The sequence below is a fragment of the Lissotriton vulgaris genome, chromosome 6 (genome assembly GCF_964263255.1).
Source record: "Lissotriton vulgaris chromosome 6, aLisVul1.2, whole genome shotgun sequence".
Classification (NCBI taxonomy): domain Eukaryota; kingdom Metazoa; phylum Chordata; class Amphibia; order Caudata; family Salamandridae; genus Lissotriton; species Lissotriton vulgaris.
Window position 1 is genome coordinate 1,353,398,000 of NC_141694.1, and position 16,425 is coordinate 1,353,414,424.

The 16,425-nt window shown below is 43.9% G+C and overlaps 1 protein-coding gene across 1 annotated transcript in view; it reads right to left on the reverse strand.

Moving 5' to 3' along the window:
* The window catches only part of RYR2 (ryanodine receptor 2), a 3,481,211-nt gene that overhangs the window by 1,836,755 nt on the left and 1,628,031 nt on the right, over window positions 1–16,425 (reverse strand). The window contains exons 39-40 of the mRNA XM_086925791.1: window positions 7,846–7,951; window positions 7,099–7,242 (exon numbers count right to left, since the gene is read on the reverse strand). Of these exons, the coding sequence (XP_086781917.1) occupies window positions 7,099–7,242; window positions 7,846–7,951 (250 nt within the window). The remainder of the gene's footprint in view (window positions 1–7,098; window positions 7,243–7,845; window positions 7,952–16,425) is intronic.

Consider the following 16,425-nt stretch of genomic DNA (forward strand, 5'->3'; position numbering starts at 1 on the left):
TTCTTGTAGTAACTTCAAGGTACTTCCACAATTTTTTCGGGGGCGGGGGGAGGTGCAATGCAAAAAAATAATTGCACTTTGAACCCAAGGGTGTCCCCCTAGGTCCATCACCTCCCCAACAAGGGCCAGTTGTTCAGGGTACTCCTACCCATACCATGCCATATACCATTACCCATGAAAACCCGTCCTAACTATAACTACTCAGTAGCGGATGTAACTGGAAAGTTTGATCAATAGAAATTCACTAAATGTTTTCAGAGGACCCATTAATATTTATTAGAGTCCTTAGAACTATGTCATAGCGCAGTGAAATGATTATACATTTTTCTAAATAAACATGATAATGGATATTGACAGTATGAAATATGAAACCAATGTTAGCCAGCACTTAAGAATTTTATTCAGGATGCCGAAATAAATGAGAAGTAATGGATTGTCAATGGAAAAGTTAACAGTCTGCTTCAATAAGCCAGCTGCTTGCTCATACATACGTAGATCGCTACAGTAAAAAAAGTGCAGCAATTTATTTTTGGATTTACTCTTTCCAAATTATTACTCTAAAATCAAACTGAAACAGATGCAACAACTTCCACATTCACAAATTCATAGTTTTATTTGGGATTTTAATGACTCATGGATGCATATGCAATTTCTTCATATGCAGTGGCACCCGGTAATTCGAGTAGAAGGGAGGACTATGGGCTGAACATACACACACATACACTAATCCATCAACATGCATACTCACTCACATCCTGATGCATTCAGAAGCGTGGACACATACACCCATAATTCACAAGCATACATGCACACATACACTCATTCACAGTGCACACTCATGAATAGACATGCATTCATACATACACACAGATCAAATATTAAAGACAAGTCATACTGGCTTCAGCAGTGATCTCGGGTTGTGAGCCTCCGAGGTTCCTGGAGGATTGGGACTGCTGCCTCCTCTCACTGGCTGACTTTAGATCAGTCAATAAGAGGAGGCAGCAGATCTTTACTCGTCGCTGACTAGCATGTGGTCAGTGAAACTACTGACACTCTCCCCTGGGCACTTAAGGGATTAAAACTGAAGTGCTTTGGCCCGAGGCCATCAGTGAAGCCCCCCTCATCAAGAGGAAGAGGACCAATAAGTACTTTGCTTAGTTGAGTAGGTCAAACCCACCGGGCAGTGACATCCTATGCCTGGCATAATAAGCTCAGGCAGCCAGTTTCTTGTGCATTTTACAGTACATATGTAGCACAACTTAGCATGAAAGGTTATTTAATTAGCAAACCACAACAGCAGACTTCTATAAGTGCCATGTTTTGAAATAGGGCACTCATTGACTACTGTGTTGCAAACCCACACACATATTCTTTTTTTCAACATATGTAATTTCCCCTGAACGACAAGCAGCTGTCCCAAGGAACTTTGGCATCACAGGTGAGGTACATTTTTTGCATGTACAAAGCCTGCTTTGTACACACCTCTATAGCTGTAACTCTCCAAATTGAGCAGGCTAGTGGCAAATGTTTTAATGAATAAAATAAGACTTCCAAAGTAGGAGAGTTGCCTCAATGAGTAAAGGGGTCTATCCAGACATGTGTGTGCGACCTATATATATCTTCAGGTGTTCAATTTGAATCAAGGTAATTCCAGGTTAATGTCTCATACTTCATATTTTAATAATTTGAGTACCACTACATTGCATAATATCAATATGCAGTTAAATAAAAACCTTGGCTTACCCCATATAATTGGAGTTTTTCCAGAATGTTAAAAATAAACATTGGCAAAGGCAACAGACCTCGATGTTAATATGTGTGAGTTAAGCCAATGGTTTTTCCAGACTTTGTTTGTTTGGCATTGCCAAAAAGTAAAAAAATTACCAATTGCAACAGATGCATCACCATACTAGTAAATGGATGTGTCGGCATGTGCAAACATGGGTGGCCATCTTTCTTTGTGCATGCATTGCGGGGGGAAAAAGATGCAATTTGGGCATTTTTGTAATGCTTCATTTACAAATGCATGATGACTGATATCGATTTTTTAATGGCAAATTAAAATAAAACATACTACTATTGATATAGCAGCTTGGTGGCGAGGTTTTGCATCGCTTGGCTTTGATTCCATTGGGACTGGAAGCTCTGCAGTGAGATTATGTGGGGCTCTGCGTCTCACAGTTTCGATTTTTATGAAGCTTGCAGCTGTGCGGTGAGGCATTGGGGGGCTTTGAGTTGCTTTACTCTCGCTTTAGTGAAGACCATGGCTGGGCTGGCAAGGCACCTCTATCCCCACTTCCAAGGGTCAAGTACTGGAGGGGCACCACTGGGGTGTCAAGACTCACAGCAGGCAGAGTGCAGGTGCAGTATTTAAGAAGACAAGAGCCTTGTCTGTCCCTAAGGGTCTGATCAGGAGGTCAGTTAGCGACCCCTTGAAGTCACTCTGGTGGTTTTGGGTTCAAGGTGCAGGTCCAGTCCTTTCACTCAGGCAACAGGGCAACAGAGTAGCAGTCTTTTTTCAGAGCAGCACAGCAGTCCTTCTGAGTCTTCCACAGGTCCAGAGGTGTAACGAAGAGTTGGGTCTGAGGGACCATTTTTTATACTTGGTGCCCACTTTGAAGTAGGAGAAGGTTCTGGAGGATTCCACCTCCAGAGGAATTTGGCATTTCCTGTCTCCCTACCCTGACCCCAGCTCATCTGGAGTCACAAAAGACTAGTGTCAAACCCTCTGTGAGTTTGCTCGGTCAGAACTTACGCGATGTGCAAATGTGGTAGGTGACACCACCCCCGTCATGAATTCAGAGATGGCCCATCCTGCCACTCCTATTCTCCTTTGTCTCAATGTCTGGGAGTAATATTATATTTTTATTTTTTATTTTGTCAATTTATAGGGCGCAACAGCTACCCAAGAAGGGTTTCCCGGCGCCTAGACACAGCTAGAAAAAAGACAGAAACGGAGGGAGATTTTGAGGTGGTTATTGTTCGTACAGCCAGGTCTTTACAAGCTTTCTAAAACTATGGTAGTTATCTTCCTTCCGAATGCCTGGAGGAAGCGTGTTCCACAGGGAGGGTCCAAGGTAGGCAAAAGATCTGCCCCCTGATCTTGCACGTTTAAATCTTGGTATACAGAAGCATGCTGCTGTCTGGGACCGGAGGTTTCTCTTTGGCGTGTAGAGGCAAGCAAGGGATTGGAGGTATTTTGGGGCTCCTCCTGTTTTTATTTTGAACATGTAGTTCAAGGCCTTGAAGCGAACTCTGCTCTCTATCCTGAGCCAATGAAGGTCTCGGCGATGGTTCGAGACTCCAGCGTTCCTAGGAATCTTACACAGGAGTCTGACCGCAGCGTTTTGCGCTACTTGTAGTCGTCCAATGACGGATTTATTTGCGCCTAAATATAGGATGTTGCCGTAGTCAAGCCTTGATGTGATAAGGGCATTGACTACGGTCTTCTGTGTTGACATAGGCAACATCCACAGGATTTTCCTCAACCATCTAGCTATGGTGAGACACAATCCAGTAACTTTGCTGGCCTGCTTGTCCATGGATAAGGCGTTGTCTAGTACAAAGCCCAGATTTCGAGCATGGGACACTGGGGTAGGAAGGATGCCCATCTGTTCTGGCCAATGCGCGGGGTTCCAGAGATCTTTGTCTTTACCCAAAATCAGAATTTCCGTCTTGTCGCCGTTCAGTTTTAACTGGTTTGCTGTCATCCAGTTCAATATTTTTAGTAATCCTTCCTTGAGTAACGACGGGGAGTGGGGACAAGAATTCGACAGGGAAAAAATGATTTGGGTGTCATCGGCGTAGTTCATGAGCGTTAGCCCTAGCTTTTCAACAAGTTCTACCAGCGGTTTGAGATAGATATTAAAAAACAGAGGGCTCAGGATGGACCCCTGCGGCACTCCATGAGCTGCAGGTAAGGTGTCTGACTCGGCCTGTGCTGATGCGATCTGAAAGGTTCTGTTTGCCAGGAAGGATTTGATCCACTCCAGAGCCTTTCCTCTTATGCCATTTGTGTGTAGTTCTCTAATAAGCGTTAAGGTCCAATAGCACGAGTGCTACCGTCTGGCCTTGGTCAAGAAGTTTTCTGATATTTTCAGTGACACCTAACAGGGCGGTCTCCGTCGAGAACCCAGCCCTGAAACCAGATTGCGAAGGATGGAGTAAGGAGTTTTCTTCTGCAAAAGTGGCTAACGTGGAATGAACGTGTCTCTCGAGGCACTTTGAAAACGCAGGAAGCAGAGATATAGGCCTATAGTTGGCCAGTATTTCTGGGTTAGCATTTGGCTTTTTCAAGAGGGGTGTCACCATGGCGTGCTTCCATAAGGCCGGGACAGTGGCGAGGTCGAGGGACAAGTTTAGGAGGTTGGCTATGATATTCAAGGACTGGTCATCCAGTTTTTTTTATAATTTTAATAGGGATGGGGTCCCTAGGGGAACCAGATTTAACAGATTTTAGGATTCCTTTGAGATTCTCTAATGAGAGACTCGGCCAGGATTCCAGTAGGTTTTCGCCTAAAGCAGTAGGTTGAGGCAGGATAGGGTTAGATGGAGGGGGTGGGTCAGCGCCAGATATTTTAGTATTGATGTCTGAGATAATTTTGTCGATTTTCTCAGTAAAGAAGCAAGCTAACGCCTGACATTGTTGAGCGCTTAGGGGGGGTGTAGCGGCTGTAGTATGTGCACCCGCCAATTCCTTAACTTTAGAAAAAAGAGTTTTGGGCATGTTAGTTGCTTCGGAAATTGTTTTTGAGACAAAGGCAGCTCTAGCCTTTGTGCACGCCGCATGATAATGGTTTCTGGCTTCATGATAGCATTTTTTGGCATTAGGGTCGTACTTTTTACGCCATTTACGTTCTAATACTTTGCATTTTGATTTTTCGGTTTTAAGGCTGTCGTTAAACCATGGGGCCGGGGGACGATGCCTACTCCCTTTGGTGTGAGTAGAAGGCAGACAGCTATTTGCTGCATTTGTTAGCCAATTTTGTGTCTCAATTGCTACGTGGTCCAGTTAGGGCTAGGAGGGTTTTGTTTGAGTGCCGCATTTAAAGCATCGATATCGACTGACTTCCAGTTCCTTCTATTAGTGGCAATAGTGTTTTGTTTCACACTAGGGGAGGGTGGAAAAGAAATGCTAAAGCTGATGAGATGATGGTCGGACCAGCCAGAAGGTACGGTGGCGATGTGCGTGAGTTCACTGACGTTGGATATTATGGGGTCCAACAAATGGCCAGCTATATGAGTAGGGCTGGAGTTGATAATAGGTAAATTCAGTGCAGCTAGATCTTCCAGAAAATTATAGCATGAGGGGATGGTGGGATCTTCCAGGTGTAGATTTAGATCACCCAGCAGAGAGAAATTGCTAGATGACATATAGTAGGGGGTAATAAGATTTGCAAAGTTTGATACCCATTGAGAGGGGTTACCTGGTGGACGATAGATCAGAAGGCCTGACATTGTGAAATTGGGGTTCAAGGTAATTTTAAAAAGACCCGCTTCACAATCTGGAATTTGTACAGATTCCAAAGTACATTTGAACTCTCTGTTAAAAATGATGGCTATCCCGCCCCCTACCTGTTTTTCCCTATCAAGTCTGGCAATGGCGTAGTTGTCAGGGAGGGCAATAGCAACATCTGGGCCAGCGCTGTCATGTAGCCATGTCTCGGTTAGGAAGACGGCGCTAGGACATTCTTCAGTGAGGAGATTAAAAATTTCATGCTTATGCTTGGGCAGTGATCTACAGTTTGTACTGTAAAATACGTATGTTGGCTGTACATTTTTACGTAAGATTTTACATTTCCTGTGTCTCCTAGGTGGGTCGGAGTAGGGTTGATGAACGTCAGTGGATAGTTTACACTCGGAGCAAACGTGGGTTCCGACTTTGTGAAGGTTGGACAGAGTGCAGTTCGGCTTAGGGGTAGGGCGCAGCGCTCTCAAAGCGGAGGACGTTCTTACCAATCTGGGAGGTGCAGTGGGAGAGAGAGCCTCGGCCTCGTGCCCCGTCCTGACACGGACGGGCACAGACGGGCTAGTCTTTGGCGTGTCTTCGGCGTGCTGAAGGTGTGCCCGCTGCGCTCGACCGCTGCGCTGTCGGGTAATGAACATAGTAAAGGGAGAAGAGAGGAGTGGGCGTGGCTAACGAGGGTGGGCGTGGCCCCGTGTCACGTGATGCAGCGACGCTGAAGAGGGATAGAGGTCTTCCCCTTCAGGCGCTGTTTGAGTGCGTTTTGCCAGTGAAATAGATCGAGTTTTTAAAAGCAATACAAAAGTGCAAATGAGCAAGTTTTAAAAATAAACAGAGGTTTAGTAGCAGCCTAGTCACCCCGGCTTCCGCCTCAAGGTACTAGCTGGTCAACACCGGCTTCTGGCGAACACGGCGCTTATAAGCTTCCTGGAGTGGGCGTGGCTAACGAGGGTGGGCGTGGCCCCGTGTCACGTGATGCAGCGACGCTGAAGAGGGATAGAGGTCTTCCCCTTCAGGCGCTGTTTGAGTGCGTTTTGCCAGTGAAATAGATCGAGTTTTTAAAAGCAATACAAAAGTGCAAAAGAGCAAGTTTTAAAAATAAACAGAGGTTTAGTAGCAGCCTAGTCACCCCGGCTTCCGCCTCAAGGTACTAGCTGGTCAACACAAGACCACCTGCCAGCTACACCTAGTCATGTCACCCAGCTTACATGCTGCAAGGCACCGAATGGTTAGGATAAGCAAATGCCAACTTTCTAAAAATGGCATTTTCAGAATTGTGCAAAATCCAAATGTAACTTTTGAAGAAGGTTTTCAATTGCAATTCTTTAGACCCCAATTTTGAACTGTGCACCTTCTCCTAATTTAAAGTTTTCACTTATTAAATATATATATACATTTTTCGGACTGAATCCCTCCAGTCACTTGTCCACCAACCACCCCTGCCATAACGCCACTGGCAGTTCATTTGTTATTGTTCAATTATATCACTACTTTATGTTTACTTAGGAAAAGAGACCTGAAAAACAAAGGGTAGATATCAAAGGAATTCAAACTACTACAATTACAACTAGGTTTTTACATGCTTCAAACTCATGAGTTGTTTATATTACAATCCTTCATGCTTGTGCACTTACAAGGCTTCTTGGCCTCAACCTTGACTGCCTTTTCAGTCAGTATTTTATTCAGATTTGCAACTTTTTCTACCAGGTACAGCAGACGGCCTCGAATGGTTAGGTCACTGTTTCCATCATGAGAACCGTCCTCGTCAAGTTCGATTCCTTGAGAGAAAAAAAAGTAAATTATCGTCACATACTTCAAGGCAGGAGGACAAGTGATACAACTATTAGTTGAAAAAATGCACAGACATATGGACGTATGCAACAGTCCTGCACCTGTGGCATTGCAGCTGGAGTGCTGCAATGCCACAGTTTTCCATGTCCAAACTGCAGTCCCGGTAAATATCAATTTTCCAGCGTGCAATATTTACCAGCTGCGCAATTTGCAACCAATTCTGCTTCATGTGTGTTTGATTGGGGAATAGGTCAATAATAGAACGTTATTCCTAATCACGAGAGTTGCAGACACTTCAGTGACATAGCTGAATAGCATGCTACTGACTGTTTTGGTTGTGCTTTTTGGGGGATTTATTTAATTTTCCTGTGAGTCATAAAATAATTTGCCCCTGCCACATAATTTACTTTAGACTTAAAAATCGTTCCTTTTCGATTCTGCAGTAAAAGCCTCATTGATTTCTGACTCCAAAATTGGATTGGCTTCCCGGAAAAAATCAGTGCCTCTAATTTTGCTAATGAAGAATAATAACACACGGTGTCTTGTTAAGATGAAGTAATGTCATATTCAGTAATAACAAAGAGACTTACCACAGTGAGTCATCAGGTCTTCGTGAAAATCTAGTAGTTTATGCATGATATCATCTGGGCATGGGCACTCATTCTTGCCATCCTTAAAATTTAGGAGCATGTTGATCTTAAATAAGAAGAGCAAAAGTTTAAACAATGAATTTGCTTTTGCAAGGAAGTTATTTGAAACTTGCAATATCTTAGACAATGGCTTTCTGTGTGACACAGGATCTTTCTTTAGGCAGAGCATAATCAACTAAAAAAGGTTTTCTCTTGTTTCGGGATGAAAAGGTTGATATCTATACAGTGCGAGGAAACTACTGTGTACAGTTAGTACAATTAAAGTATAGAGGTAAATTTGATTTGCATGCAAAGTATTTTTACAACAACAAGATTAACTGACAGACACAGAGGGGCTCTTTATGATGTCAGCGGACTTTCCTCCGCCCGAAATCGTGTAGGTCATGGAACCATCCGACACCCATTTGGCGGTCCCGACCGACTAATTAGGATGTGAATGAACACTGTCTCAGTCGCATTCCTATGCATTACAATGGGAGCATGTATTCTGGCTATAAACCACCCTGAATGCATGCTTCCATTGTAAAATAGGTGGTGTAGTTCATCCCGGTACCCCGTGGCAGGCGCCCCAACCTCTCACGGGACACAGGGATCAACAGGGGGCATCTATCGAACTGGAGGTACTGCACTCAAGGGGGCCCTGCTGGGGGCCCCTAAAGTCGAGTTCCAACAGCCTTTCAGTGTCAGAAAGGCCGATACGGAAAGGCTGCCAAAATAAAACATTGTAATACCAAGGGCAGAAAGAACCGCCCTTGGTATTACTGGCCACATTCCGACTAGCAGACGAGCCCGTTGGAGCCAGTTGGACTGACCGTTCCGATTCCTTTTGGACCAACTCCCTTGTAATGAGGCAGTCGGAAATGAATCCGCCCGGCATATTACAATGCGGTTGGAAAGGCTCCGACCAACGGACGGAGCTTTTTCCAACCTTATCGTAATCGGCCCCAGAGTGTGTAAATTCAAGACTAGCTTGCAGTTGTAAATTTACTTCCAGATAGCGGGAAAAGAACTGGCAATAACGGATAAGGTGGGTTAAACATAGTATTGTAGAAATGGAAAAGAAATGTATTGTCAGCTTGCACATCATGCCTCCAATTGACCTCGGGCCCATCAATGATAGCATCCTAATTTGAATTGTGAGGGAATGCTAAATGGATTTATATTGAAGCCAATGTATTCAGTCCAACTGACAACTCTGAGCTTAATGCACTCAGCAGCCACTCAAAACATATTATTTTGACACAGACTATACCAATTAGCTATAGGTGGGAAAAATGTCACTATTTTTAATCAAGTAAGGCAGATTCGATACAACAACTCATAAGTGCCCTCAAGTGGTAATCTCTTGATCATGGCTACAACCACACATTTTTGGAAGGCCTGACTAAACGCAGCCACCAGAATATCTAAATTCAATCCACTGCAGTACAAACAGAAACAGATTATTCGATCGCTTTCTTTTGGAAGTAATTTTCCACCTCAACCAGTGATCCCACCCACAATTGCGGGGAAATTACCTAGTCCACCAGAAATCTGAACTGTTCAGAGACATATTCAAAAAGTCTCTAGGGACCTATTCAGGCAACCAAACAATAGGCAACAGGTGGTTTTCAACAGCAAACTGTAGACTCATAGGCAGCCTATTTAAACAATGCCAACCCGGTGGACACACCAAGTAATGAACTAAATCAACTTATTAAAAGAGAAGGAAATTGTCCAAAAAATCAAGTGTCTTTAGCCTATACGTTTGAAGTGGTTTACATTATTGTAGTTCATGTTCCGGAAAATCATTGTCTATGTGGTAGAGCAAAAAGACTTAAGATGCATCAATCAAAAAGAAAGGTGTGTGGGTTAATGAACGTTTCACTGGCTCACGGCATATCTGGCAAATTTTAAATATGGTAACTATAAGAGAATTTGAAAACAGAAAGTCAGAAGGGCTTGAGAATGTAAAACGATACAGGCATTTGATGCAGTGAACATTGATGTATACAAAGACATGGCTCACGTCAACACTCTTCCGTCCCTGGCTCCCTCGGCCATTTTGTTATCCTTAGGGAACTTGGACACACTAAACAAGCTCAGCAACGAAAACATGGGAGGTTTTACCACAGAAAACACCAGACATTTTTGGTATTGTGTAATAATATTTCCCCCTACCAACACCATTTATGCTCTGCAAACAAAGATCCCACCATTGAAACACAAGACTGTGAAAAATAAAACACTTTACATTTATCTTGCTTTGTCTTATAGATAATTGAAGAGTATTTCACAACAATGTTTAAAAATCACCACATTTCCACTTTTCCTGTACTAGCAATTGAGATAATGGCCTATTTATCAAAATGGTCCATTACGGTCAATGGCTATACGGTACTATTTACTCTGCCATTACAGTCCTTCTTGATTTAAAACTTGTGCTCAAACATCACTGAGAAGGTGTCTCTAACACTATCATAATGACATATTACAAGTTAATCCATAAGTAGTATTCGGTCCAGTGCCTATCTTTAAGAAGCAAGTATTACAGATTACAGATAATGTTGGTAGTGTTTGTGCCATCTGAACATGCCCTGCCCTGAGCCCAAAAAACGTACCCCCACATCCTAAAAACTACCCCAGCCCCCCTGCCCTGAGCCCTAAAAACTGCCACCACCCCTGAAAACTACCCTGAAGTCACCTTGCCCTGAGGACTAAAACCCATCCCCCTAGCCTATAAACATTGACAACCTCCCCTGAGCCCTAAAAACTATCCCCACCCCTAAAAACTACCCCAGCCCCACTTACGAGACCGCATCCCCTACCGATCATTCCTTTTCCTGTGCCCCCCCCCCATTTACGCATCTAGCCCGAGAACTGCCTTAACCACACATTTTCGTTGTTAAGGCACATGTATGGTTAAGGCTAGCATGGTTACAATGCAGGGAAATGGAACACGTGGCTCAGCCCGCATTTTAAAGCCCGTTTTTCTCTAACTAAGGGTTATTGTTTATGCAGGAAAGCACTGTGAAGTGGACATGGATAGCCCTACACAACACCAGGGTTATTTACATACATACATAATTAATTTCTTGGACTAGCTCTGTGAACAACATGCGGTTTCATTACAAAAATATATATATATTTTGATCATGTTATAGACTTGCTACCTTAGGTTACATCTTCATTGAACATGCATTGGAGAGGCTAGCAGATTTGCCTTTACTATGGTATCTCAGGCAAACAAAAACACACACAAATGTGATAGTCTATTTGCACTGTCTCATGGTTGTGTAACATGCAGCATGGCACCACAAACTTGGAGAATAAAAAACTTGGTTCCGATATGCACAGGGATGAGGAGCAGTTAGTGTGTATTTCCGCATGCGTCTGTTTTAAAAGCAGACCTATTGGTTTTCTCAATGCTTGTTTTTTGTGTGAGTGAAATGCCCTACTTGAAAACGGTATGCCCAGAATTAGATCCCTCTGTCAATGTGCCACCTGGCCAAAGCTGTACGTCAATAATAAAGCCAAACAAGGCACAAAGCCATCTAGTCTAGGTTTGCTTGTGATGGCTTACAGAGATCATATGACTTGACAGATCGAATGGACTGTTAATATTGGAGCATGACTGGGTCTGAATTATGTATGATTTGCCTTTGTCTATAGTAAAATGAGCACATAAAAAAATTGATTAATAGATTAAATGTTGTCAAGGACAATTACTAGTGTCTGAAATTGGTTCAAGCATTCCACTTGTCACTTTTTTTTCTTTGCTGTGGTCTTAGCTCTTGTCAGAGTTGTGGTCGTAGCAGTTTTGCAAGTTGTGCTGGCCTAAATGATTTCTGCTGTGGTCCCTGCTATTGTAGCAGATGTTGTTGCTGCTGTTGACCCAACTGGGCTAAAATGTGTTGTTGCAGTTCCTCTTAGCAAGGCAGCACGGAATATGGTTGCTGAAGCTGTATCTGTTGTGATGGCAGCTGCCGTGTTTGCTTTGGTCCTTGGTGTGGTAACAAGTATGTGGAAGTGGTTTCACTGGTTTTGGGCCCTTGCTCCATTTGCCTACAGGCTTCGGGTCAGTGATTGCTCAGAAGAGTCTTGCTCCGTTTCTCTTAGGACTTTATAAGTAAAATCCACTGGATGTGGACAAAGAAAGTCTGTTATTAAATAGAGTACCCAATTCAAACTGTATATTACATGAAGGGGCGCTAAGCAAAATTAGGATCCAGATATTCCTGTGACTGTTCACAGTCAAACCATTTCTTTATGAGCATTACATGTTCTTCACATATAGCACACTTACGAACGAGCACTAAGCCTCCTGAAAATACAAGTAAGCATGCTCTTTTAACAAGTCTACCATTTTGGCATCTCATCCTTTTTGTCACTGAGGGGAGGCTCTGAGAATGATCAGCCAAATACACTAATCCAGTATGAACTTGTTATGCACATGATGAAAGAATCATAGTTGGTGTAGGTAAAATGCAATCAGAAAATTATTTGTTTACTGTAACAATGCTCTTTACACCTTTCAGTGTTTTTTGAGCCAGTCGTTGCACGAGGAGCGCATCTGCACACTTTTTTGTTTGGGTGAGAGCACTTATTTTTCCTCATCAAACTTTGACCCAGAACAAGAGAGAGAGAAACACAAAACGGAAAAGGAGGACAATAAAGTCAGAATAACAATGAGAAAGGGAGATAAAGAGACAGGGAAAGTTTAGAGGTGAGCTAGAGATAGATGAGGAGCCTGGAATTTATTCTCCAAATTAAGTACTGTTGCAAGATGGGCTCTTCTCATTTAATACACGCAGATGTTTTGCTTTTTGATCACCTGGTTTTGGATGTTATTCTGTGGGTGAGTATAACTAAAAGTGCAGTGGCGGCTCTCATTGGGAGTGCTGCGGGGTTGTGGGCCGGGGCGGGGGAGGGGCAGGGTGGAGAGGTAGTTAAGTCGGACATACGACGTCCACGAGTAAAGTAAGTAAATCAATAAATAAAACTATTTACCTTGCACTCGCTGCGTCGCCAACTCAGCGATGCAGCGAGCGCAAGGTAAAAAGTTTTATTTATTTATTTACTTAGTTTACTTGTGGACGTCGTGTGTCCAACTCCACTACCCCCACCCTGCCTCACCACCCCGCAGCACTCCCACTGTGAGCCGCCACTGTACTTGTGTCTCACCCATAGTAATCACATGGCAATCGGACTGCCCCCTTCTCCCGCCGATGCGATGGTGATGCAGCCAAGAATCCAGGCCGGCGCTGGCCTCGGACGCAGCAGTTAGAGCAACCCGCCACCTCCCACCTGTGATCAGCAGGCGAGAGGGTCTGTGCCCCCAACGTGAATCCCCGTACCACTAGTCCTTCGGGAATGCCTGGTTCCAAAATGGCACCCGTCGGACTTAGCGGCTGACTCTGGGAGAGAGGAGAGTTGCATCCCAACACCGGAGCACTCTGTCCACTGTGTAGAGGTAGGATGCAATGCCCCCGTGATGACCACTGCCCCTGGTGGGAGGAGCATCGCACCCCTACATATGCCAAGTTGCTACATTATCTCTGGAACATGCCTGGCATTAAAATGATGACTGCACGCCCGCGCTGAATCTGCGCACTTGAAGCCTCCCACTCCCAGAAGCAATTGGCGCGGTTATTATCTAAAACAGCAGGGATCAGAGGGGGGAGAGCATCGGCCGCCCCCTTGTTAACCTTTGCAGACTCTGCCTACTTGGTTCGGCCCAACACAACCTGTATCCAGCATGCTGCTTCCCTCACCACAAATCCACAAATCCTGAGAAAATCACATCTATTTGTATATGTGTATATATATATATATATTTATATATATATATATATATATACATATATATATATAGAGAGAGAGAGAGAGAGAGATAACTCTAACCACTAGTATATGTAGTAGACCCTTGTACTCACTACCATTCCTATGTGATTCTCAGAGTTTATCCATTTGTATCTCTTCCTTGAGTGACAAGGATTGACCTTTTCAGTTTCGTAAAAAAGTTGAAACTTCATAAGTATTTCAAAATCAGAACACATTTGAAGGATAATAAAAAATCCACAGCAAGATTAACAGCTACCGATGATCTTGTTGTCAATGACCTTCCAGGCATAGAAGTATTGGAGAATTTAAGAACTGAAGTAATGGTGGATGATGTAATGAGCCAGGATGTAGTACAGCATGCAATGAATGTGGGAATAGAGCAAGACCGGGAAGAGAGTCCCTTTAAGCCGCGCTCTACTTTTAACCCACAAATGCCGTTTGATGCCTTAGATACATTCTCAGAAGCAATGACTAAGGACCTGCTATGCGAACTTGTTCGTTGGTTGGTGGGAGGAGCAGGTGCCCAGAACCTACAGTGATGACATATCGAGCGGCTCGGTGATTAAATGGCATCGATACATCATGATTTATTTATCATCTGGCAAGGGACAGAGGAGACTGCACGCCACTATATCGCCAACTTAAATGACAATGACCTTCACTTCTCGGGGACAATTAGTCCAGTGGCAGTGGACTATTTGGTCCTGAGAGTGCACGTTGAGGGGGAGAGAATTGAGACCTCTTTATATCGAAAAACCACGGCTGGCAATTCGATATTGTTTGCAACTAGCAGCCACCCCCCTAAATTAGTGCAAAGTATCCCCTATGGGGAATTACTAAGACTCAAGAGGAATTGCACACGCAATTGTGACTTTGAAATAGCAGCATCCGAAAGTGTAGCCAGATTCATTGTAAGGGGCTATAATCCTGTAACCTTGAATAAAACACTGTGCAAAGTAAGAGCCATCACGAGAGATACCTTATTGTTCCAAAGTAAGAACAGGAAAACAGAAGGAGGTAAATTCCGACTTATCACCCCATATTCAGCAGAGGCAAACCATTTGAAACATATGCTGAAGAAAAACTGGCACATCCTCAAAACGGACAGTGTCATAGGTGGAGATGTCCCCGATTTCCCGTTAGTCACATTCAAAATGGCTAGGTCCATCCGAGATCAGTTGGTACGTAGCCATTTGGAAAAAATACCACCAAAAACTAATACCCTCAAAGATATGAGGGTTTTTTTCCCCTGTAACAAATGCAAAGCGTGTTGCAATAGCAAAAGAGCGCTTTCATACACCATTCAGGACACAGGCATGGTTAAGAAGATTAGTAAAGATTAGTAAATTCATCACTTGCAGCACACCGTATGTGGTGTACTGTCTCATTTGCCCCTGTGGGTTGCGCTATATAGGCAGCACTGTGCACCCATTCAAAATAAGAATACTTGAACATATGACATAGACAAGGTGGGCCAATCGTATCCGGTTGCAAGACATTTCTCTAAGAAACATAAAAGGGATCAGAATCAGTTAATCTGTTTAGGCCTTGATCAAGTCCCCGATAGTGTCAGAGGTGGGGACCGATTAAGAAAACTTGGGAGATTAGAATCGAGGTACATTATTGACCTCGATACTAAGACCCCTTGGGGAATGAACAGTGGGGAAGACCTCATGGCACATACCGGAACATAAGCATTTGTCAATGATAAAGCTGTGATATTGCTGGGGATGAATTGAGTGTGACAGCCATGTTAAGAACAGTGTTTGATACAATTTTGATGAAACCAGGTTATTTCTTTGGATTAGACGTTAATTTCCAATTTTGAATTTGAATCACGAGTCAGGATGTGTTCCTTGTTTGGTTCTATAATTTGGAAATTCAGATAGGCAATGTAATGTGAACATTGTTAGTATACTTCTTGCTATGGTGAACATGCAATGTAAAAACGTATAAAAATGTACATACGAATGAGAGCAAAAAATGGTTGATTTGTTTAAACACAGACTTGAATAACATAAGAGGGAGGATAATGGCCGATACACGGCATAATTTGTTTTGAGTCAAGTAATTTGACACCTTTACCGTTTCTTTGCGTGTGCATATAGGCGGTTGCTAATTCATTCGAAATATAAAGTAATGAAAAGCTTGAAACTGTAAGGCAGCAATAAATTACTTCTGTTTCACATAGGTGACTGTACTTGGACATTGGAGTAAAATGTGAGAAAAACATGTACAAGATCAATTAGATCTATGGCAATGTGTACCACTCCAAGATGGCGCTGGTTAATGTCAGAACGCTTTAGTCCTTCCTTTAATGTGGGGAAAATGTTTTAAATGCATGCCGAGGAGGGCGTGGCCAAGATGGCGGGCTGAGAGGTCGCACTTGCCGAGAGCTCCCGGACCCCTGAAACCCTGCACCGCTCACAGCCGCTGATTCCCCCCCGGATCGAGCGGTGACTGAGCCTGGTGACCCCCGTGGTGGTGTGGAGCGCTCGTTGAGCCCTGGGTGCCCCGCTAGAGGTGCGATTTGGACCGAGATAGCCTGGGGCGGAGCCCGCTGGTCGGCTTGTGTGCGGCCCGGAGGCCGCGAGACCTTCAGGCTTGGGGTCTCGACGGTGTGCTCTGCCGGCTGTGAGTGGCCTGCCGGAGTGCCTGCACCGCGGTGATCGAGTGGGAGCCAAGGAGGACTTCGCC